The 25,527-nt window shown below is 41.7% G+C and overlaps 1 protein-coding gene across 5 annotated transcripts; it reads right to left on the bottom strand.

Moving 5' to 3' along the window:
* Positions 1-65: 65 nt before the first annotated feature.
* als2b (alsin Rho guanine nucleotide exchange factor ALS2 b) lies at positions 66-25,302 on the bottom strand. Of its 5 annotated transcripts, none has more exons than XM_019890792.1 (34): positions 25,123-25,302; positions 24,825-24,936; positions 23,739-23,881; positions 22,690-23,666; positions 21,189-21,570; positions 20,301-20,475; positions 20,123-20,219; positions 18,944-19,021; positions 18,660-18,872; positions 18,183-18,354; positions 17,917-18,106; positions 17,731-17,796; positions 14,974-15,136; positions 14,317-14,448; positions 13,490-13,618; positions 13,362-13,385; positions 12,745-12,815; positions 12,578-12,647; positions 12,311-12,483; positions 12,181-12,246; positions 12,012-12,110; positions 11,689-11,853; positions 11,444-11,555; positions 10,366-10,443; positions 9,044-9,177; positions 7,208-7,372; positions 6,997-7,114; positions 6,111-6,268; positions 5,304-5,633; positions 5,174-5,225; positions 4,824-4,885; positions 4,286-4,435; positions 4,087-4,183; positions 66-2,281 (listed from the first exon to the last, which is right to left on the bottom strand). In XM_019890792.1, the coding sequence occupies exons 2-34, from the start codon at positions 24,842-24,844 to the stop codon at positions 2,243-2,245; spliced, it is 5,100 nt and encodes a 1,699-aa protein (XP_019746351.1). In that variant the 5' UTR covers positions 24,845-24,936; positions 25,123-25,302; the 3' UTR covers positions 66-2,242. The 5 variants fall into 5 exon arrangements, with proteins under 5 accessions (XP_019746351.1, XP_019746352.1, XP_019746354.1 ...); XM_019890793.1 differs by having other exon boundaries at positions 12,578-12,644; XM_019890795.1 differs by lacking the exon at positions 13,362-13,385 and having other exon boundaries at positions 12,578-12,643; positions 12,744-12,815.
* Between the last annotated feature and the right edge of the window lie 225 nt (positions 25,303-25,527).

The following is a 25,527-nucleotide window of genomic DNA, read 5'->3' as shown; positions in this document are numbered from 1 at the left end:
ATGAGATGTTTCATGTATTACTCCCATTCCCTAAACGTAGCAAACAATAAAATGCCTCAACAAAACACTGACAGATTTTTTTATTGTCACATATCACTGGTTCCCACTAGGACATATTCAAGAGTGCTTCATATTCACGACAACGTTGGTAAAGTGTTTGCTTCATGTCAGTGGTACATCATTACACATACAGTAGATATTAGTCTACACACCTCTGTTCAAATGCCAGATCAAAATAATTCCTTTCAACATTTTTTTTCTCCCATTAATTTTACATGACACTTGGACAATTCTATTGAGTTTTAATCAGAACATGAGAAATTCTTCAAAATATATGCAGGAAAATACAGTATATATTTGCGGACCAAACAGGGCTTGGGGTTTGCTTTGTTTCCTTTTCCATAGCTTGTTTTTCCTTCAGAATGACCTCTTTGCGAGGCTTGCCCTCTTGTTCCGGCACCACTTTGGTGGCAACACGCAAAAAAGCCGAGGAACACTCTTCAGTTCAAACCTGCCGCCCCCGCGTGATGTCGTAAAGCCGTCACATAGACAGTTCTGGATTTTTCTTGCCTCGCTTCATTCACCCTGTCGCCACAAAACCAGTACCTCCCGTGGTATGGCGTCAGTCGCCTGCTGCTCGCCGTTACTTTTCAAGTCCATGTTGTCTTGCAACTGCTAAGTGGACAGCAGTTGATGCTTCATTTAAAGGGTCATTTCACTGAATCCCTTAGTACTTAGTAAAGTCCCTTCAATAAAAAAAATAATGTGTTTCTGTTGGTGAAATTTCTTATGGACACTGTTCTGTGGCAAATGAGTCTAGAAACAGTTGCCAATTATAACACAGTGGTACCCCGAATTTGCAATTTAAAATGAACTTTTAGCCACTCTTGTTGAACAAGATATTGAGTTACGCGTTCAGATAAAAGCTGAATCGGAACGTTTGCTCCTGCTGAAGAATTAACCGATTTTACCTTGAATAACAAGCCAGTTATCGCTAAAATTTAAAAAGTATGTTTGGTACAAATACAACATCCCTCCGTCATGCTCTGACGTTTTTCTTGAGTTGAAACTGGGGGCCAAAATGGAGGGAATAGTTAACAATTAAAAAAAAAAAAACAGTCTGTATTTACACAAAACCTTTCGGTTTCTGCTCGGAAGTAACAACAAATGCCAGGAAAACCTGCTAAAACATCTGAGCTTTGAGATTACCATTTAACATGAGTTTGAATGTGACTGGTTTATTCTGAACATAGCCACATCCACAATTATAAGAGGGTGTGCACAATTGTGGAACCACATTATTTCAGTTAGTTGAATTCTCCTCTTGAAATAGATTAAAACAAAAATTTCAAATGGGCTGTACAGGTTAGAGGTCGCATTTACGGTGGAAACATTTTGAAGTGATTAATCATGATGTCTCTGGTATTTTTTCTTTTTCAGACTGCAAAAACCTGGCATATGAGTAGCGGTGTGTAGTGTGGACATTTTGTATTCAAGGCTGTACACAGCTTATCAGGCAAGTTGAAAAAGATGAAAAAAACTGCAAAAATTGCATCCGTTTTTAGTGTTCCAGCAGTGGCCGAAATCACTTCCATGGTTAAATCATTGGAAAACACAAAATAATCCCTCTCAAGCTCTTTTAGGATAAAGCCGCGATGCACAACACAATGACTAAACAATCTGTGCAGTGAATGCTTCGAAAAAGACAGAACATTTGTGAGAACTGGATCCGAGCAGTAAACGCGGCTTCAGCACCACTTGCATGCACGAGATGTGAGTCAGTTGTGTAAACTTCAGTATGCTTTCAACCACTGTTCGGTATATAAAGCACCGCTTGGTTAGAAATATGGCTTGAATTGTTTGAAAGCCGGCAAATATCCCACTGAGAGTCTGTAGGTTGAATCATGTCTTTTGACACAAGAAAAGAGGAATTACTGTCGTGTTGCGCACTCTCAATTGTCCTTCTAGGTAACAATGCTGCGCGCCTCTGGATGCAACCCAGTAAACTGTCAAGACAGATCATGGATTCACGTGTGCACAGTTTGAAGTGGTGGATCCTGTATATGGCGGTTACAACACCGGCAGCCGCTCACAGTCACAAAGGGGGGGGGGGGTGGTCTCCTATAAATGTCAGCAGCAGATGGAGCACTTAGCGATCTCAGCTGAGCCCCCGTGACAGGCTGGTGACGGGGGAGGAGTCACGGCGCACGTGTCAGTGAAAGAAGCTGCTGTTGCTGCTGCATTAAGTGATCCTCTCATGCTGGATCTGGTAGTAACAGGCCTTCGGGAGGACACGGAACATCCCATTGGGTTGGAAGGATTTTTAGGACCTTGCAGAGAGTCACTTAGCAAACAGTATCTTCATTTATGATTGCCCCAACTTAGAGATTTTCAAAAAAAAAAAAAAAAAACAAGACAATGCTCTTTTCTGCTCTGCGTTGGAAAAAAAATTGACTTAGGGGCCAGCACAAGATGGCTGAAGGAAACTCTACAGCATGTAGCCGCCATCACTTGTGAAAGTGAAGGCAAGGATAACTATTGTTTTGTGCTTGCATTTTATGGGATGCTGAGTAAGAAAAAAATAAATCTTTACATTCTATTCTATGACCACATTAATGTTTGTTTTTGAAAGTGCCATTTGTCTTTTTAATGGCCGAGAGCACTGCTCAACAAGGTTCTTTTTTAAAAAAAGTTTAAATCAGAGATAAAAGTAAAGTTTTGCGATAATTTTTTGCACAGATTCCAAATCTGGCCTTGTTATTTCTCTAATGCAGTTTTAACAACAATAATAATATTAGTAGTAATAATCAGTCAACGATTTGTTTGTTGGACCTCTGTTTGTTCAATTTTGTTCAAGTGAGTGGAAACCGGGTAACATTTTTGCAAAATCTCAACGTTACACACATGACAATTTGACATTTTGGTACAGATTTTGGCAATGATCATGAAAGCTGACACATATGATTTGCTGTCACGGGCCACATAAAATGCCGTGGCGGGCCAGATCGGCCCCGGGGCCATGAGTTTGAAATGGTTGCATATACAGCACATTTGACAATAAAGTTGTACTTGACTTGACTTACTTGACTTGGTGGTCTACAGGATGGAGACTTACCGAATCCCAGCAAAATCACCAGCTGCACTCATCAGTGACAACACTAAACTACTACTTTATCTTCAGTGTTGGCTGCGATTTGATGTCTGCAGTGAGTCTCTACACCTCGTGTATTATATTGGAGCACGCTTAAATTATTGAACTGCAGACTAGTTAAATATTTTCAAAGAGTCCATGTGTTGCACGTTCTGATAGATGGCATTCGTATGAGTGTTTAATACTCTTAAGATGCATTGTAATGTGCCCTCATTCCCCATAATACAGGCACATGTTAGCCTTATGGCCTGTGGCATTTCTGGGCCACTAGTGTACTTGTTTTCTTTATAAATTGGCTATCCTCTTTCAAGTTGTAACAATTAGGACTACTTTATATTTAATTATCGGGCATTATTCAGTTTTGTATGACAACTACGGTCAGTAAATAAATGAACACTTTTGTTCACACGCAACTGTTACTTTAATCAAAGCACCTTTGTCCTTCTTGGATGATATAAAGTAGTGATTCTCAAAGTGCGGCACTAGTACGACTAATCACGACTCATTTAAGTGGTACGTGAAAGAATCAATGCCCAAGTACAGTTCATCTGTGTTTCACGTTTTTACACAATTTTCATATTTTTAAGCACAGTGGTAATGTTTAAATGCCTAATGTTATGGTAATTTGTAATCTTATTTTCATGAACACTTAGATTTATCACACGACTGTATTTTAATATTGGTCATGATGGTGGTACATGGAGACCTCAGTGTTAATTTATTATTTTTAGGTGATGGTTGGTGTAAAAGGTTTGAGAACAACTTTGTAAAGGGGCATATCAGTCTTATTAAAAACAAGTTATGCATTTCAATTCATTTCAATGCGGAAAGTTGATTTGTGACACAATGAATTACGGTAAGGGCATGGTCACGGACACGGAATGAATAAAACTTGTCAATCAAGGTCCCACTGTATTATGGTGCGTCATGGTTACCTTCAGAGTGGTGAACATAATTCCGTGCTCTCCATGCTGGATGCAGGGGTCCATCAGGTCTTCGATCAGGTTGACCTCTGATCCAAGGTTTCTGATTCTAGTATGTTAGACAAAAGTATATAAATGCCAATCTTTGTCCAACAAGGAAGCTTCTTTTACAAACAAGTTCATATAATGAAAAAAAAAAGTGGCCGCTCACCGAGCACGCAACACCACGTAGAGGAAAACAGGAAATAGGTCATCCATGGACCACAGAAAGTCCTGCTTGAGCAGGGACTGCACTTCTTTTGTGATCTCCTCAAAGGTCAGCTGGATCACATGCAGCTTGTCTGATGGGGTGAACGTTGTGCTGAAAACCAGGGACAAAGGAAGCTCCATATAACACGAACTATATGCTGTATTAAAATGTACAGTGTGCGTGAGATTCTTCTTACGTGGTTAAGTTTTACAGTATGAGTTTTACAGTATGTGCTTCACTGTTATTTCTTGATGGGCTTGAATTTGAAATGTTACAATAATAAATATAGATACAGTATGTGTATTTGCAATTAGGTAAAGCATATTTGCCCACTTATTTTTTGATAAGTGCATTAAAAACTTGAAAAATATATTTTGATTGTACATTTTAAACAGAAAATCAGATGATAGCTCTAATATTTATGATTTGCAACAGTGCTATTTTGCTTTATCATTATCATTAGGTACCACTGCAGCAGTACTTGCTAAACAGGACAAACCTTATTTGTTGCAGTGTTTCTACTGCAGAAGCAAAGCAAGTATCCTTGGTTGTCGACAGAACCTGGATGAGACATGCCCACACAAACACTGTTACATTTCTGGAGATGTACAGTCCCGTGAAAAAGGATTTGACCACAGTAGTTTGGGATTTTTGTTGTAAATAAATCAAATTGGTTAGAAACTGCATTTTGTATTTCCTTGGGTAATCTCTGTGTGATATTAAAATTGGTTTGATGAAGTGAATCCTCTGTATGTGATAAATTTGCAAAGACCACAGAATTTAAGAAAGGGGCAAATACAATTTCACAGCACTGTATGCTCAGAACCAAAACCAAACAACCCAAACTACCTGCAGGTTTTCCGCTGGTGCTGGCATGGAGACTGAAAGAGGCCAAAACTTCCTGATAGAAAACGAGGGAAAGACTTAAAAGTGCATACAACCGACTCTTGCAACAGTCCTTTTATATTGTGAGACATACTGCTGGACTCCCAGAAAGGCAAGCAGGGCCAGATCAGGCTGCTTGTTGAGGCGGAGGACACACTCCCAGTAGACATCGTCCTCTCGCTCCTTGTCAAGCGCGTAGAGGGTGAAGAGTGGCGGGTAGAGGCGGGGCAACAGGACAGGAAGCAGCAGGGCCAAGCTGCTCACCACGTGGCTGCGGTGGGACCGCTCCATCTTCAAGTTTTGATTCTGTTTGGAGGCTTCTTGTTCAGACAAGCTTTCACCTTTGACGTCTGACTCCTTCTCCTGAAGGTCGATTGGCTCACGAATTATACCGCCATCTTCCGGCAAGTCTGGGAACAGAAATCTGCACAGAGTTCCCATGCAAACCAAGAAAAAAAAATATATAACACCACAAATAACGTTTCAGAACAATTTCAAGTGTTGTTCTGGTCATGGCAAGACTGGGGACAGTTGTGTTGGAAGCGGACCGTTATCGTTGTTGATATGGCTGTTGTTGTGCCTATTGTTCTCTTGTGCTATTCCCATTCACACAACCCCTCTAGCTTGTTTTTTCTCTCTCTCATCGGTCCCTCTCCTCTGCCTCTGTCTCCATCTCAACCCAACCAGCCAAGACAGACAGCCGCTTCAAAGAGCCTAAGGTTTGAAGTTTCTTTGAAGGAGTTTGCTTCCATTGCCATGTGCTTGCTCATGCGGGGTTCAGTTGACTTTCTTTAATATGTGACGAATGAGTTCCTGACCTGCTCAATGTGTAGTGGCTTATGGTAACTTCTACTGTGAACTGGTGCTATAGCAATAAAACTGACATGACTCAGGGTACTACCTTACAACCTGGAAGATTCGGTTAAGATAAGATTTCAACTCAATGACAGCCTGGGGCAGGAGTCGACGGTTGGCGCCAACCCCAACATACGTCATCCTGTAGACTGCCACTAAGGCTTCCACGAGCCTGCCTAGTGGGTGAAGTGGTGTGTCACATGCCTGAGAAGAGGACAAATAACGTTTTATGCCAGCTCGATTGGTTATCAGCAGAAAGGCTTAGTACAATGGAACCCCAGTGGTCATTAACAATCACCTTCCCCCATAAGAAATGCATCCTAGTGCCCAATCATTGCCATTCTATGACCATAACCTTCTTACTTAGATTAGGTTAATTGAATAATCATAAATAATGGTACATTTTATTTCCTCCACAGTGCTGCTCTTGTAATTATTTTTTTCTTTGGTGCTTGCTTCCATATTATTAATGAGTGTATGTGTGTTCGCACAAGATAAATGACTCCATGTATTATCAGCACACAACATAGTCTTGTTCTGTGCTCAGGTTAGTCCTTCTTTTGCCGCATAGAAGCCAGAAAACAAACACAACGCCGGCCAGACTTAATGTAAATGATGTATGGATAATAATGTTCCAACTACTTGTGATTAGAGACGTTTTACTGTACAGTGCTGTGAAAAAGTATTTGTGCCTAAATAAATTAAATTGGCATTTAGAAACTGGATTTTGTATTTCCTTGGGTTGTTTCTGTGCGATATTAAAATTGGTTTGATGAACTGAAACCTTTGTGTGTCATAAATATGTAAAGAACACAGAACTCAGAAAGAGGGCAAATACTTTTCCATAGCGCTGTAAGGGAGGGTAGAATTCTCAGGGGCAAATGACTTTAGGGGTTCCAATGTAGGTGACCGTATGCTCAAAGGGGCTATACCTTCATGAGGTAACGATGGATAGTGTGATATCGCTCCATTGTAATGAGGCCTACATGCTGAGGGATAACCTCTAAACTCTCCAGAGTTCTGCTATGACTTCGAGACAGATGTTCTGGACTGAGAAATGCACACACATTTTTGTCAATTTGAATGTGGGAGAAGGAAAAGAATAATGTGTCTGAGCCTCAACAACAAGAAGGGACCATGCACCTGTCCAGAATGTGTCGTCGGCTGGTGGTGAGGGCCACTGCAATATTGTCCCATGCTTTGCAGATGTCTCCTTGGCCAGGCGACTCGCAGCCGAGTTGGCACCAACACTCGTCAAACACCGCCTGCCACTTCTCCTCAGCGCTCACACACAGACGGCCCAGCTTCCTGACACATTTAAAACACACAAATACACACTTAAGTAAAGTCAATTTCACTTATATGGTGACAACAGAGGATATCTCAAGACACTTAACAACAATTAATCGATCAAGAAGCACATGCATCAGAGATCTATCAAATACGGGCTGTGTAGGAGGACCATCTGTCTCAGCCACGAGGCTGTTAGGCACAACATCTGTATCAATAACACAAATCAGGGATGGACCTACGTGGTGGCCAAGGGTGGCCCTGCACACTCCACATCTAGGGGAAAATGTTGATACCTGTGACATTTTTACATGGATGCAATATTATAAGATCAATTGAAATTCTGCCATAATATATTCATATTAACTGAATAGTTTAAGAAAAAAGAACATCTAATCCGAACGCAAACTTTTAAAGAATCTATATTTAATAAAGGACATTCTTGCAGTCAAAGTCAATCAAAATCTTAACTCATTCAGACCACAGCAAGCAAACATGGCTGAAAAGTCACTGTTAATCATACCAACCACAGTCATGGTTTCATGAAAAAAATGGCACACATGTTCCAGTCTTGCCCAACACATTCATAATACAACTCTAAGGAAAAGGTAATGTTTAGAATTGTGAAGAATCCAGAGATTTTTGGGTCACTGTGAATTTTAGATTTGATTTGAATGAATGGGCCATCTATCGCAGTCTGCAAAATGAAGTCGGCCATTGGTGACAAATGAATAAAGTAACTATGACAAATACATAATTATTAATAAGTACTCCGAAAAATGCCCTTAAAGAAATGCTGGGTCGTGGGTACTCTTTCAAACTACACAAGCACTTTTCAGCATTTTGAGCCTTATCAAAACACAAAACTGAAAATCACAGATTTTTAATTTTTTCTCATAAGTGAATGGCGATGACCGTCCCATAAAGCTTCACAAGGCTGATTATGTCAGCTGGAGCCGGGTAGTCAGCAGGCTGAGGTGAGACACCGGAGCAGATTGCTATAGCAAGCTTAGCAACGAGCTTTGGCTGGCTACTACTGCCTGATAAACATGTTGCGGTTTCGCTCCTAAGTCAGTAATCACAGCCTCCATGGTGGCGAATAAGGTAGACTTCTTACATGTATTGCGCTCACGAGGGGATTATGAGGAGTGATTAACAGACGGAAAGACGTAGAAGCCATGCAAGCTACTCTGCTAACCTGATGTTATCGCCAAAACCCGGAATTAAGTGTTTGGGTGACTGAATACACTTTACAAAGGTCTCATTGGAACCGCATCAAAGTGGAGAGTATCTAACTTTGAACAACAAACTAGCAGGCAATTTGATAAGTGTCTGGAGAGAAAATGATAAAAAATAATGCTACACACGCAGCTAAACAGGAAATGATTGCTATGGTTGTTACAGCATCTCGTATGTTAGCTAGGAGAAGTGTCTTAGAAGATTAAAAGTATAGTAATATTGAGGAAAAGTGATTCAGAATATCGATAGGTTATGGATAAAGTGCCGTATTTTCCACACTATAAGGCGCTTCGGAGTATAAGGCACACTTTCAAGGAATGGCCTATTTTATTTAACTGTTTTCATGTATAGGACGCAAAAACGTAACCGGGATACGTTGAAAAGAGGTTCGACTGTATTTACATTTATGTTACACACTTGGCACATTCAAGTAATTAAAGGTGAACTTACACAGATTGAATCTTGTCCTTGTCAGTTTCAAACAGATGTGGCTTAAAGTAGGAGCCAGTTACTTTGGGACCAGCGCCCCATTCACCACTGAAGGATCCCTCCAGGTAATCGCCATTGGCCATCGTCAGCAATCCCTAAGGTCAGAGATTTGTGAAAACTGTAACTGTCGTGTGATCATTCTAGTAATTATGTGAAGTAAAATGGAAAGGAATGTGAGAGTTTAGATGCGACACCTAATGAATTATCTCTTCAGAAGGGAATGCACAAGAAGGAGGAGTAGGTATGTAGTGTTGACTCCAAGAAATGGCAACAGTGCGCTTAATGTCAAAAATGTCTCAGGCAGAACCATGAAACGAGAAATGGGCACAACCATAATCCAAGTCTACAAGCTAATTTACATTATTCAGGACAAAGCGAGATTAGTTTAATTGCAACATGATTTGGAGCAGGTGTGTTGAAGGTACGGATAGAAAACAAGTTGGAGAATACGGCCTTCGAAACAGGAATGGATGAGGTAGGAAAGGCAAGAAATGAAAATTTGGTATGCAACATAAACTTTTAAGAGCAAAAGCTTGGTTTGGACAAACAAACAAGGAACAACCCTGAAGATACTCAATGATACCAAATTCATTATAACACTGTAGAACAGTTGTACAGAAATGCAGTAAAAAAAATAAGCACAAACGTACAAAGCAGCTGATGTTAACTGAAACGACCCTTCAGGGATGCAAATTAGCTCTCGACTTTCCACTTTTTACATTTTCTAAAATTGAGTTATGACAATTAACCTGCGCCTGCTTATTTTACCACATGAAAATTAGATAATAAAAATCTATTTTTCTCTAGGTTTAATACATTGTAGTAATCTATAATATAGCACCAACATCATATAACGCGCATTTTTTTCAACATCATGGAGCGCAACTGCAAAGGTATGAATTGGTTAGGATAAATAGGAACCTAAAACTCTCTGGAATAAACATGAGATGCATCACACGTGTGAGGAAGTGGAAGCGTGCGGCCATACAAGAGGGAAACCGGATGGATTGTGAACTTAAGAACCAAATGAGAAGGGAGACTGACAAAGTCAAGAAGAGAGATTAGAATAGGAATGCAGGGAAAAGAGACAAGCAGAATAGGGGAAAGTGACACTGCACACAAAAAAGATGAAAAAAACGAGCATTTTAACCCACAGTAGAGGTGCATCTCTACTAGATGAAGACAAACACAAAGCCCAAAGTCGGCTGTGACAGACGATGGCTCTCCCGCAACCATCGTGAGCATAAACATGAATAGAAAACAGACGGACACTTGGTAATCACCTTGCCGTTCAGGGTCCAGTCATCAGAGAACTCTCCCTCGTATGTTGTATCGTCCTCAGACAGAAGGATTCCACTACCCTGAAAGAAATAATTCCACACCTCACTCTGCATGCCATGTTGTTAGTAGTTGTTGTGGTGTGTGTGCGCGCATGTGTGTGTGTGTGTGTGTGTGTGTGTGTGTGTGTGTGTGTGTGTGTGTGTGTGTGGCAGGGGGTGGGGGTCGTGGGGGGAGGGGGGTTATTGTTTGTAAGCCAGTTTTTATGAGCAAATGGTCGTCTTGCATTCATATAAGACCTAAAAGAACACATTTATCTAACTGTCAAGTTTCCTGAATATTGGTCACGTTATTTATGCAAGACGAGCCTGTGGACACTGTGACGTCAATTTCAGTCGACAGCAAGTGGCAGTACAGGACAAAATAGCAGCTCTCTGACGCTGAGATGGATAAAAATGGGTGGATTATTCTGCTTAATTCTTATTCAATAATACTGATCAGAAAACTGTGTTTCGACCATACGCTGAAGCACACCCAAAGACCTTTATATGTTTTTTTTGTAACCGTGCATTGTTTTTAACAAGCTAGGAAATTGTAAATACCATATGATACAAAGTAGAAACTTTATATCTTAACAAGAAAAATGTACTACGCAACCTTTGCTGGAAAAATTTGTTTTGATCCACCTAACCCTTTCCCACCGCGGCTTTGGAGCTCAGAGTGGGAGCACTAACTGTGCGTGATCTCCGTACCGTCAGGTAGACTGAATGTGTAAGTGTTGCATGCATCAAGTGTGTCGGGTTGTGCCGAGGCCCAAGAGCCCATGAGTGATGTGCGGATCATAAAAGATGTATAAAAGATGTAGGTAGTGAGAACTTCATCACGTTGGCTGAACAAAATTCCCGTACCGTATGTTGACTGCATTAGAGCGGTTGAGGGATAAGCTGAGTTTTCACTCTTGGAAGGGAGAGTCGTCCAGGACCTTCGTAATATTTTTATCGGTAAACGGTGTGACACAGTGGATACATTTTCACCGCATGGTAAAGGTATGTTTTCTCCTCGTTCTCTCATTGTTTCTCCTACCATCATCTTATTGTCTTTGAAGGATCCTTCGTAGTAAAGGCCGAACTGCGTGACGACGACCCCGGTGCCTTGACGCATGTTGTCCTGCCACATACCAATGTACTTCTCACCTCTGATACAGCGAACACACACACACACACACACACACACACACACACACACACACACACACACACACACACAAAACTCTCGCTGTGAATTTAAACAAGAAACCCCAGCACATACCGATGGATGCTGCAACGTACTTGGTGATGTCGTCAAAGACACCATAGCCAGTCTTCTTGTCGTGTACCCACTGGCCAATGAATACGCTGGGTGAGGAGGTGTTGAGTTTGCCACTGCGCAACATCCCATGGCCGTGGCGCAAGCCCTCCTGGTAAGATCCTTCATAGACCTCTGTGTTGGCATATCTGTACAAAGTAAAAAGGGCCCAACCAGTCAAGTGGATATTAGGTCTTTTAAAATCTGCAATAATCCAGGGATTCTTTTTTTCAACTGCAGAGTAACACATCATAAGACAAAGATAATGACATTCAAACATTCCCTCCTTGAAGCAGAACATGCCCACCTGTAAGTGCCCACACCGTGCATTTTGCCATTCTTCCAGTGACCTTGATATTGATCGTTTTTGTTCAGGGTCTTATTTGGAGCCACAAATTCACCAAAACTAAACAAAGAAAAATATGGTGAGGACAGAACGTGCCATCTCATCCATGATCATGTAAACTCAAACTCACCCATCCTCCTGTCCATTTTTAAATGACCCTGTGTAAATCCTCCCATCAGGCCATTTTATCATGCCTCTGAAAAGAGCGACAATGCCAATCAACAATCTTGGAAAAAAACCTAAAATTCAACAAGTCATACCTTCCGTGGGGCTTTCCGGCCAGCCAGCGGCCTTCATACGTGGCCTCTTTTAGCCGTCCGTCCTTGTAAAACGTGTAGGTGGAACTCCTACAAATGGGAGGCTCAAACTTTTGTCCCTCACCTAAGCCGAGGGCCTGAGCCACTGCTTGGTTAATGCAGCGGATCCACTTCGCCTGTCAAGTGAACACTGGAAATTGAGGACTTCCACGAGGTCTTCATCTGCACCATCAATTCATCGCATAAACAGTCTTTATTCATTTCGTCTACCTTCTCCAAGGCGGAGCTGGCTAACAAGGTGAACATTTCTTCCGGTGTGATCAGCTTCAGTCCGTAATTCCTCAAAGAAGACAATGGAACAAGTCACTGTATTATTTCAGTCAGTGAAATGAAAACATCTTTGATCATAAATGTTGATTTCAAAAGAAGTCACTCACAGGCCAGTGTTGTCCTCTGGAACAGGCTCCACCCACAGCGTGGCCAAGGGGAAGACATGATGGGTGGAGAACTGTGGGATAGGAGGAGATGAAGGTCAGTCAGATGATAAGTATGATGAGTCGTGTCAAGCGGAAATCCTCCTTTAATTTCCGACAGATTCAGATGACTGCTGTTGCTCAAGCTTTCATGGCCAACGCTGACAGCAAGGTAGGGGAGGGAGGAATTGACGATGGGCAGAGAAGGGAAAACGTGCCATTGCTTGGCCAAAGGGGGAGCACTCTAATCCCTTATCAGTAAACAAATAAAAGATAACAGATTTTGCTTGTGTCAAATGACTGAATACACTCTGGCATCACACACACACTGCTTTGATTATGGAAGGTATGAAACAAGGCCTCTGTTCACAATTGCTTACGCAAAGACCTTGGCTGAGAATTTTTTGACAGTTCTTGGGAAAGAGTCACAGCGAACAAGGGACGCTATTTATTAATCAGGTTTCTTCTAAACACATACCCCTGCCCAGGTAAAGTCAAAAAAAACCCCATCCTTTTACGTTGCACAGTGTCCTCACATAATCAAACACACGCACAGTCATGACACAGAGCTTCATACTTACGAGGTTTTTACAAGGCGCCATGCCCTGAGAGCATGAGGGCAAGCACACACAAATGTTTGAAAAGACACCAGGTTACAATAATTGAAAGAGTGCATGTGTATGCACGTGTGTGTTTGTGTGGAGCTGACCTGTGCATGGACAAGAGCATCATTAAAAAGGATGAACCAGTTGACAGAGAACCTTCCAGCGTTCTGCAGCGTCAGAGCTTTGTTGCTACTCTCGCAGATGAGGCGGCGGTGAGCCTTTCGTAGAGAGTCCTAACAATAACAAATTGAGGGAAAACAATGAATAAAATTAAATGAAAGACATGTATGTATGTATGATAGGTTCATTGACATCTTCAAACTGCCCATGGGTGCGAAAGTGTGTGAATGGTTTGTCTATGTCAGTATATATTCTCAAATGTAAACGAAAAAACAACCTAAAAAAAAAAAAAAAAACAGACACGTATCTGGACCAAGCTAATGATCAACAATAAAAAGCTATAGCATCAAAGGCCTGAATACTTATCACAAATGAGGTGCAGGAGAGTTTTATTCTAAAATGTGTATTTAATATTATTGAATATTATTAGGGCGGCCTGGTGGGCCAGTGGTTAGCGCGTCGACCTCACAGTGCAGAGGTACCAGGCTCAATTCCAGCTCCGGACTCCCTGTGTGGAGTTTGCATGTTCTCCCCGGGCCTGCGTGGGTTTTCTCTGGGTACTCCAGTTTCTTCCCACATTCCAAAAACATGCATGGGAGGTTAATGGAGCACTCGAAATTGTCCCTCGGTGTGATTATGAGTGCGATTGTCTGGCAACCGGTTCAGGGTGTCCCCGGCCTACTGCCCGAAGACGGCTGGCATAGGCTCCAGCACCCCCCGCGACATTGTGAGGAGAAGCGGATCGGAAAATGGATGGATGGATGGATGAATGTGAAACGTGAAAGTTATGACAAGAAACAGACTCGTTTACCGTCATCTTGCCAGGGAAGCCTTTCCAGAAGAGAAATGTGTATTCAGCTTCCTTCCGCTTCTTCTTCAGTAGAAGATCCAAACCTTCAAACTTGGAGCAGCTGTCTTGCAGTCGTTGGTAGTCGTTGGAGCACTGAGAAAACAAGCATGACCGGCAGCCAGACACAGGTTTCATCTTTAGACAACACATTTTTTCTGGCCAGCAGTTTCCTAAGCTGAATATTGACAAAAAGGGCGATGATAAAGAGAAGAGTATAGATAATTTAAGAGACTGTTGACCATGAGCGATCACCCCATTCGCTGACCGCGCGCTTTGCTTTATCGCTACAGGTCTGCTCCATATGAATACATAAATACAGCTGAATGTTGCTTTGACCCTTTAATATTTAGAGAATATAATGTATTGCTACAATTTAGAGGCAAAAGACAGATGCCAGGTCTTGCGTACACCTCACACACAAACATTTTTTCGTGTTCAAGCTCATTTGCAATTATAATTGTCTGCTTCTGGTACATCTGTGACGTTGAGACGCCATTAACCGGCGGTTCAAATTTTGAGTCTGAGCAAAACTAGCAGCTAAGGGTGAGCCACTCATGAAACAGGTAAGTCAATTTCTGCGCGTGACTTAGTGTCGGACGGTCCTAGGAGATGACCTACTACTTCAAAGCAGGTGGCCAGTTTGAGCAGCAGTCGTCCATACTCCTGGAGATGAAGCACTGGGAGGCAGAAGAGCACTACTAGGAGGTCTGTTGTGGAGAGGTTCCCCTCACTGCACTCCGTCAACCTCTGGAGCAGCTCAGGACTCTTTCCAAATAAATCTCTTCGGAGACAACGAGAAGTTGTTCACAAAGAAATTCAACGATTCAGTCATCAATCACACTCTTTCTTTCCTGTGAGATCCTGTTTTAGAGACCTTGTGAAAATAATATGCTGTCTATTCCACTTACGTAGGTGGAAAGGTACTAATCAATATAAAAAATCCAGAACAAGAACAAACATCAAGCAAAGGTGTGTATCAGTAATAGGAGTCAATCTGTGGAATAAGCTTGAAACGGATCTGAAAATGAGTAAATCGCTGGACGAGTTCAAAAACTAATTTAAAAGATTAGTACAAACAAACTACAAAAATCAAAGTTAAGAAGATAAATTCGATATACTTATAAAATATAGTAATACAACGGTCTGTTCTTGTTTTGGATTTTGATCAACTCATTAAATGTATTCAAGAAATGCAGTATTTATAATGAATATGAGACAATTGATATAAAAAGGAGAAAGAATAATTATATGTATATATATATATGTATGTAAGTGTGTGTATATGTATATGTGTGTGTGTGTGTGTGTATATATATATATATATATATATATATATATATATATATATATATATGTATCTTTTCTGTTCCAAGGATTTTTACTTGTTCATCTTCAATTGTGTGGTTTGTTTCTTTTAAGTGTGCGTATACTGCTTGTTTTTGCATTTGTGTTGACAGTCTTTTCTTGAGTGTTTGTTTGGTTTCTCCGATGTAATGTTCCTTGCACTCACTTTCTTGGCAACGGATGGAATAAATCAGATTGCATTTTTGGGTCTTGGGAACCCGGTCTTTGGGGTGTACTAGTTTTTGTCTCAATGTGTTTATCGGTTTAAAATAAACAGGAATATCATGTTGTAGAAATATTCTTTGTATTTTCTCTGAGAGGCCGGCAATATAAGATACACAGACACCCCTTCTCTTCTTTTCTCTCTGTTGGTTGGTTTCCTCTCTGTTAGTTTTAATTTTCCCAACTTTGCCAAAGGCCCACTTAGGGTAGCTACACCCTGACAGTGCCCTCTCAATGTGTTTGACCTCACTCTCTCTCGACTTGGTGTTGGTGGAGATTTGGCTCGCTGTGTTCAAGTGTTCTAATTACACCTAGCTTGTGTTGCAGTGGGTGATTGGAGTTGAAATGCAAATACTGATCTGTGTGCGTGGGTTTTCTGTAGACCTCAACCTTAAGAGTTCTGTCCTGCTCTAAGCTGACCTTGCAATCCAAAAAGGCCAGTGCATTGTCTTTTGCGTCTTCTCTGGTGAATTTGATGCTGTCGTCTAGATTATTTACTTATTTACTTCTTCCTACTCCCTTGAACATAAAAAAAATTCTCCCGGGGGGGCATGCCCCCGGACCCCCCTAAAGAGGCTGTGTTCCCCTTGGGGCTAAGCCCCCCTTGTTCTTGAAACCTAGTGACGCCCGTGTGTGTGTGTGTGTGTGTGTGTGTGTGTATACACAAACAGAAAGGTGTATAAATAGATAAGTACAGTACATATATATATGTACAGTACATATAAGGGTAAAAGTATTTGATGAGATGTAGATCTCTTCCTTTTCTTTTGTATTGAAAAAGGATCAATTTATATTATTACACAACAAGGGGTAGGACTAGATAAGTTGTATACTTCTTCCTACTCCTTTGAGCATATAACTGTGATGATGTTTGCTTTACTTACTTTTTTTATTTTTCCTTTTGTAACTTTTGCTTGTCTTTTGTCAATCCGTTATTGTATTGTATGTTCAATAAACAATTAAAGAAAGAAAGAAAGAAAGAATGAGTTAAAAAATAAAACCATGTCAATTTGCTTTGACTTTGATTAGCATTCGAATGAATTGATGAAAGAACTTAAGATTCACAACTGTGACAGCAAAAACTAGACAATTTGAAACATGAATGGTAATTAAAATTTTAAGCGTATGAAAATTTAATAGGCTTCAAGTTTAAAGTTAAAAAGAGAGGAAAAAAGATTGACTTCTCAAAATGTCAACATATTCAAACGGATACTATAAATTTACTTCACTTTCACAAAGACTCTCAATTCTTCAAGTGCATTGTTTGTGACTTTTTCATCATGAAAAAAAAAGATAAAGTAAGAAAACTAAACATTGTGTTTCAAATTATTTTAGGATAACGCCCTAAAGACTTTTTTGTAAATATTTTTTTCCCATCTCATCTGTTTTATTTAACAATGCTTCATTTTAATTATAATGTATGCCTTTACATTGTCTTTTGCTGATGTAACCAGTGAATTTCCCTGATGCTTATCTTATTCAGCTTAGATGGTTTTTACACTCCTTTCAGCAAGAACTTACATTGTTACGAGACTTCTTATGAAATACTATTTTTGGGATACACTGTAGTACTTCAGAAACATCAGGTCACATCTGAACATTTTCATTTCAAGGCTTCCTTATGACAATGTAATAACTCAATGACTAGATAATGATTGAGAAAGACAACCTTTACTTCTATCCTTTCCTTCACCCTTATACATACATGTATAACATTAACAGAGCCCTCCAAAACCTTCTCTCACGGTACTTCCAAAACTTCGCGCACATGCGCTGTATGAAGAACATAACTTCAATGAATGTACTCACAGCGTGGGTTTAGTTAAGGTCAAGTAGCCTCCCATCACATGGAATTCATCCAAAGTGGAGCTGTATCTTCAAAGATGTGAGCACAGACATGAGCATTATTATGATTATTATTATGATTGTTAATATTTTGCATATCAAGAACGGTCCTGATCAAGACTTTGTCTGTTTTTGATTATGAGCACATACTCATTGTAGGAGTCCAGGAAGATTTCGGTGTGGTCGAGGATAAACAGACTTTTAATACTGCGGCTGCGCCGAAGGTTGGCGGTGAGACTGACCGCATGCTGCCCAGTCAGATGACATAAGTGCCCAAATTGACTTGCAAGCATCCTCGTGAGCCTGAAGATCACTGGGCCAAGGTTGGTACTCAGAGAGTCTGCAAAATAAATACATGCAAATCATTAACCATGAGATGAGGGGAAAAACTGTTTTCCTGCACATGTCACTCTTACCAAGACCCAGCAAGGGGCTTAAGACTTGTGTCTTAATGCTACATAGTTTGCTGTAGAATTTCCTCTCAGCGGACGCCAGCTCATGGAGGCTGGCGATGAAGCCCATCACATTCTTGTCTGAGAGTGCCATACACTGCTGGCCACCAGCAAACACGTTGCTTACAAATCCTAACTGGGAAACGCAAGTGACAAGTGTTACAACACCTGTGGTCAACAGATAACAATTTATATTCTGGAGCACTTTTAAAAATGTGAATTGACTAAGTGCTGGAACAGAACTGCTGAGCATTAAAAAAAAAAAAAATCCCAATAAGGGAACTTAGGTAACACAAGGACAAACCACCATGGTTTGTGGCCGGGGGGGTGATGTAGGTTAGTTAAAAAAAAAAAAAAAAAAAAAAGGAGGGGATTTTGACAGTACAAAATGCTAGTGTGAATTTAAAAAGTGACCGAGAAGAGCAAATATTTTATTCTTACATTCATGCAGAAGGGAAGCAGCACAGGCTGCTGTGTGTAGCCGTCAAATGAGTCCTTCTCCTCTCCCTCTTCCTCTTTGTTATGATCCCGGGTGCCTTCTTTCACTTGCTCTCCACTGTAATAAATGATGGGCTGGATACAGTCTCCATCAGCGAGCAGTAGAGTGTGACGCTCACCGGCGCTCACATCCCACACTCGGATTCCCTCTGACAGCTATGGCAGGAGACAGAGTGTGTGGTGACGACAAGTAATATGGATTTAGAAATAAAAAGTGGCTACTGCACCTTGGCGAGGCGAGGGACTGTGGTGGGGGACTCCATGTGGCCCAACTGACCGTGGCTATTACTTCCCCATGAAAATAACTTTTAACACAGACAGAGACAAGTCAAGCTGTGACATTTCGCCTTGATGTCACACATTCTTCAGAGTGGCAAAAGCTGATGGCATCACTGGTAAACAAACCTTGAGTCATATGACCAGTGTAAAGTGATTGAGAAAATGGCTTGAATGATGATTTTAGAATTCTCCGACACCGTGGTCCGAATGCGTGACGTGTCAGTTGAAAAGATATTTGTAGCATCAACAACAATTTGAAATAATGTCGAGTTTTTGTCGAATAATGGGGTGAACAATTTGCATGGTATGCTTTCTTTTGAAATCTAATTCATCAATGATGCAAAAAAAAAAAAAAGGCAGATTAATCAATTATGAAAGAAAATGTCAGTGAGCAGCACTAAAATTGAAAAATATGTGGCTAATCCATTGAATCGATATTGGCAGATCTCACTCATAGGTGATTGGTACCAGAACTGGCACCCTAAAGCTCTGATTAGAAGAGTCCTCGCATTAACCTTGATCATGATAGGTGTAGCCTAAAGGCTAGCAGTGGCAATATTCTTTAATGAGCGTGGCCTACAACCACTGAGTGGCTGTTGGTGAGTCATGTTGTTTGACTTACTACTCTTTGACTATGGTAAATGGTGATGATTACCCTGTTTATGAACAAAGAAGGCGATGATGTATGCTGAGAAGCCAATCATTTTATAAATGCCTGTTATTATCACTGGAAAAAAAATGTACTTCAATTTCGGTTGTACATCTTTAAAATGTGGTCAACTGATCTAATTCTTTTCTTCACTTCTAATGAAATTATGTATGTTAGTTGAACACATTCTAATCATGCCCAACTGATGTACAGGTCTGAATTCAGTAAATCCAATGGAAGCAAAGGATTCTTGTTTCAATGTACATATTTATGATGGATTTATCTAGGTTTTTTATTTTATTTTTATTTTTTTAAAGGAAATTGACAACAACCCCAACCTTCTATGGTATACTTAGTGGCTTAACCCCAAATAACACATTTATTTTTATCTCTAGGTTGAGGCTTTCTGTCTGGGACCTATTGTTTACGAACATTCTGAAATGTCCTTTACACAGTCCTAGAACAGCTTTTGACTGACCTGCGACTGGGCTGTCAGCACGAGGGAATGATGAGAACCGGCTGCCACGCGCACCACCTCCTTACTATTCAGACTTTTGATGCAGAGTGGCTGTAATCTGCAAACATCACACTTTGGTGTTATGCGGCAGTTTGCTCACATGAAAAATCTCAACACGCTCAACGGCAGCATTACCTACCTGTCTAAATTGTCCCCATGGCCTAGCTGACCATGTTCGCCATGGCCCCAGCTCCACACCTCTGTTTGCAGGGAGGGCAGCACCTCTCGATCCGCTGGGGCTGCCATTCCGGATGACGTCAAGGATGCGGCGTCCAGCTTCGAACGCCCACCCTTACGTAGCAGTCGTGGGGACACTGCAGGTGTGTAGAAGCAAACTAGTGTCATGACATACAGCTTTTAAATGACATGTACTCTTTCAAAGTGATTCCACAAAGAAATGGTAAAGACAATTCTCTGATCTCTTGAGACAAATTTGGAACTCCTTGGCATGTATGCCAGACATCATGTTTGAAGGAAAGCAGGCACAGCTGCGCACGCAACCAATTCCATCCCTACAAAGAAGCATTGGGTGGCAGACAACAAAGGAGTGTGTGTCTTCAGAACAATTCTGTCAATGTCCTGGAATGGGATAGCCAGAGGCCAGTCTTAAATTCAAACATCACAGGACGATCTGAAAACTCCCCATTTGACCTGATGACGCTTGAGAGATGAGTAGGCAAAACTACCCAAAGATATGTGTGTCAAGATTCTGGTGTCACATTGAAAAAGCTTTTTTTTTTTTTAAATCATACCTAAGTGTACAACTGCAACTGGCACCCAATGATATAAAAGTAAGATGCTTCAAATATTCTGGGACTCTTTCTAATGAAATGAAATAAAATATGTACCATACTGAACAAAGATGAACAGTGGGTGAAAAAAGAAAGATCTGAACCATATACGTAATGTGAGTCCAAGAAAGAAAATATTGTATGTCTCGTGGCTGATGCAACTTGACAACAACACAATGAAGTGTGACAAAAGCATGCACTTGACGCCAACATGCATGGGCACGAGGCGTACTTACACAGCAGCCCATAGGAGGAGGATAAGAGATGAACAGCGTATCTACCCTGTGAGAGGAGTCCCGGGAGCGACAGGCGACGATGCAGGCGTTCCGCCTCCTCCTCATGGATGTCGCCAGTACTGGAACTCTTTTTGGCCTGCACAGAGTCTTCCTCTCGGACACGTTCGGAGGTGTTCTCACCCGCTCCGGGGTCAGCCGCCATTTGCCTTACTGGCCCGCCTGACCTCAATGATCCAGTGGGAAGGTACATGTTCATCATTTTTTTGAGGGACAGCGCCTCGTAGGTGGAGGCAACCCTTTCACCAACGGCTGAAGCGCATGAGGCAACCAGGTTGTTGAGGGGATTGTTGGAGGAGGCGCTGATGAGCCCGGCTGCTGAGGGCTAAAACAGACAAAAGACAGTTGGGTATATCAACGAAGCAGGAATGTCTGTCGGAAAACATGGATTTGGATGATACAGTAATAATTCTTTCATTTTCCACTTCTTATCCTGTTCCGCCTCTTATCTGACTATGAGTGAGAGGTAGGGTGTGCTCTGGAGTGGTTGTCAGTAATTCATAAGCCACACATCAGAATAGTTTAGAGCACAGGTGTCAAACTCAAGGGCCGGGGGCCCGCCACATTTTATGTGGCCCATGAAAGCAAATCAAAGATGACAACTTCCATGATGTTTGCGAAAATGCGTTACAAAATTTCAAATTCTCCGATGTAATAAAAAAAAGAGAGCTATTGTAAGCCTTTTCTTGTTAGCAAACCCCTCATTGGAGTTACTTAAACCATAGTTGAATAAACATTATTCTTGATTTATTGATAGGGTTTCACAGTCATAACGGCCCTCAAAGGGAAACGGTAACTACAATGTGGCCCGCGACAAAATTGAGTTTGACACCCCTGGTTTAGAGTCTCCGATTAATAGAACATACTGGCGATGATGTGGAAGGTGGAATGAAAACAACAATCAGATTAATTTTTTTTCGAATAGAATCAAATGGTTGACTAAAAGGGTGTGGGCGGTCAAGTGGTTAGCGCGTCAACCTCACAGTGCAGAGGTACCGGGTTTGATTCCAGCTGCGGCATTCCTGAATGTAATTTGCATGTTCTCCCCATGCCTGCGTGGGTTTACTCGGGGTACTCCGGTTTCCTCCCACATTCCAAAAACATGCACAGCAGGCAGACTTAACACTCTAAATTGCAATTTGCTGGCAACCGGTTCAGGGTGTCCGCCGCCTACTACTCGAAAACAGCTGAGATAGGCTCCAGCATGCCTCGCGACCCCTGTAATGATAAAGTGGTTCAGAAAATGGATGGATGGATGGCCTAAAAGGGTGTGTTTAGTGACTGGCTACCAGACCAGGGTGTAGCCTGCATTTTCCCAAAGTGAACTGGGATAGGGGGCTCCAGCTCCCTAAAAGTCTGATTAGGATAAATTGTTTAAAAAACGGATGGAGTTTAAATACCCATCCATAATCTGAAATGTGTGTTTTGTAATCGCAACACTCACCAAAAGGGTGTGCAGTCCCCCAATTGTCACCTTTGGTGTTTTTTCTGCCTGAGTGCTATCTGAGAGCTTCTTCAGGTACTCTTTGACCGCCTGCTCATCTGGATAAGGTGAAGATTTGGCACTTGGGGCCCCGCTAGACTTCGTCTCTGAGAGGTTAAAGTCTGAAGCAGGCAGTTCCTGCGCAGCCAGTGATGACTCTTGATTCTCGACATTTTCAAATTGTGAGGGGTCACTGTTATTTACAGTTACCGGAGACACCGATTGAGGAGGTGACGTAGAGGTTTTGGAAGAAAGGGCAGCCTCTGATGGAGACAACTTAAGCGTGGAATTGGGAGAAGGTGTTTTCAGCTTCTCGTCTTCCTCGGGCTGCTCTAAGGTAGGCAGGCAGTGGTGACTGTCAGAGATGATGACGTGATCCTCTTTGTCCATCATAGTGTATAGCAGCTGTTTACACTGCCCGCATTTGTCTGCAGGGGGCCGTTGGGTGTCCTGGGGGCCCAGGCAGCGCACGAGAGCCAGGCTGTGCTTAGCCCCACAAGCCACTTGAAGTACACACCTGCCTGCTAGGAGCTCAACCTTTTGTGGTTTTGAGACAGGAAAAACTGTGGCGCTGAGGCCCAGCTGGCAACCGCTGCCCCAAGCCCACACTTCCTGCTGGACAGAGAGTGCCAAGGTGTGCTGCTCTCCACAGGCGAGCTCCATTACAGGTACCGTTGACAAGGAGGTGTCAGAGTCTGCCAACGCAATTGGAGTTGGGTTGGGGACAGAGCTGAGCCCCGACAAACCACACTGTCCGTCGGTGTTGTCGCCCCACATGTGGACGCCGCCATCCTCTGTCACTGCCCCACTATGGAAGCTTCCGGCAGCCACAGCGACAACTCGCTGTCCACTGAGTGCACTCTCCAAAGTGGGCGCCACAAACTCTGCCACTTGACTCTGCTTCCATGGACAGTGCCCAAAAGTGAACACCTGACCACCTGATTGTGCACAACAAGAACTTTCAAAACAGGGGCATGCATTTTAAATACTGCAAACAGCCCAACGCTTACCTTCCACCAGTAAAGCTCCATGATTTCTACCCAGAGCGACCTGGAGAACAGAATGGGGAAGAAGCAGTTTCTCGGGGGCCACGCTGTAAGAGTAGCCCTTCCAGATGTGGAGCAGGCCTCGCCCTCCACCATCATTTCCAGAGCTGCGAGATCAAGGAGAATATGGTCGTAATGCTTGAGCTCACATGAATTTCTAACTAACAGTTTTTAGAAGGAGGGTTGCAAAATCCCTCTTATTTTCTAGGGTGGAAACTTTGCTTCAGGAATTAAAATGAATTCATGAAAATTGTCGTGAATCAAGAAGGAATTTACAAAATTGAAGTTGGTTTCGTAACAGGGAACCGAAATGAAGATGAAGAAAAGATGTCTCATCATAATCTTGATTTAATTTACAGGTAAGTACAGTTGAATGTGTACAAGCACTGTATCATATGCACACATAATTCGATAGTATAGACTGCTTACAAGGGAGAGAGGCTCTTTTTATTTAACAATTTCAATGGGACTTTTTGGATGGATTCATTCAGTGGGATTAATAATATTTAACTTAACACTGTTTTTTTGTTCTTCATTGAAATCAGTGATTGTTCACAGAAGCATCACGAACAGGTTGACGGCAAGCTCAAATCGATACTAATGGCTGAAAATTCAACTTTCAAAAAAAACATCTGGGGAATAATGAGAAACCTTAAGAAAATTGTCAAACAAAACAGTCCCCGTTTTGTTTGACACCATAGCGTTCATGGTTATATGAATTATAATATGTGTGACACCACAGTGTTCATAGGTCTATAAACTATTGTGGTTTGGCCTTTTAAATTTATGTATATTTTACATTTTATCTTGCATTGCAATGTTGTGGAAGCGCCCAATAACCGTTATACATAGTATATGCATCACATCAGCTGGAAATTTAATGACTGTATTATCCCAGCCAAATGAATATCTACTTATTATTATTATTATTTTCACTCATCTTTACCAACACGATACAACTATTTTTATTGGGATATTTTTTACCGCAGTTGGCCGTGGGTGGTCACATGGTGATCACAAGCCAGCAATCAGCACATTAATCCTCCTTACCCCCTCCGCTGGCTTTCCATCCGTCGCCTTTATTTCTCCATGTGCGTGTCATTGAACAAAAAAAAAAAAAACTCCGTCGCTGCAAGTCAACCCGTTCAAACGCGTTGACGGTCTGTGGACTAGGAGAAAATGGAACGCGTCAGTTCCGCTCCTAAAGCAAACACGCACTCTTACGTCGAGCAGGTGTTATCCTGTCATCCACATCATCATGATCATGATCAGAAACATGTTAGCAACTGGAGGAGACTACCACGCGCGAAAAAAACGCAAGCACACACTTACGGTGGTCATGCGATACCTTGTCACATCGCAAAAGTGATCCTTAGCAGCTCGTTGTTTTCTTCATGGTTTATGTTGAACCGGTAAACGTTCGTGTAGGAGGCAGAAGCTAAGCTAACGTGGATGCTTGGCAGCAGTGGAAGACTCGTCTGTTGACAAGGCCAACGTCAAAGATCGTATATGTATGAATCAACTCTTCTCTGAAAGAACGGTCCGAAGAAGTAGTATTATGTACAGTACCACTTATAGGACAATAATTGTATCCATTTACATTTCAAACCCTAAATATAGTATTTATACAGAAATTCATTATCATAGCATTGTTTTTCTGGGTTAAAACCTTGACCACCTAAACAACGAACGCAAAAATAAATGCAAAGTGAGACTGCAACCAAAGCTGTTATCCGTTCCAAATACGGAAGCC

This window comes from Hippocampus comes, unplaced genomic scaffold, assembly GCF_001891065.2.
Source record: "Hippocampus comes isolate QL1 unplaced genomic scaffold, H_comes_QL1_v1.1 scaffold174, whole genome shotgun sequence".
Taxonomy (NCBI): domain Eukaryota; kingdom Metazoa; phylum Chordata; class Actinopteri; order Syngnathiformes; family Syngnathidae; genus Hippocampus; species Hippocampus comes.
The sequence above is the reverse complement of the archived record's forward strand: the minus strand, read 5'-3'. Positions and strand labels throughout refer to the sequence as shown.

Bases quoted from the DNA above. Each gene is read 5' to 3' on its own strand.
- als2b (XM_019890792.1), bottom strand. From the start codon at position 24,844: ATGGAAAGCCAGCGGAGGGG. The intron at 18,355-18,659 runs GTAAGAATAAAA...TGCGTTTCCCAG, and splicing joins TGCTTCCCTTCTGCATGAAT to TTAGGATTTGTAAGCAACGT. The intron at 12,484-12,577 runs GTAGACGAAATG...TTCACTTGACAG, and splicing joins CCAGCTCCGCCTTGGAGAAG to GCGAAGTGGATCCGCTGCAT.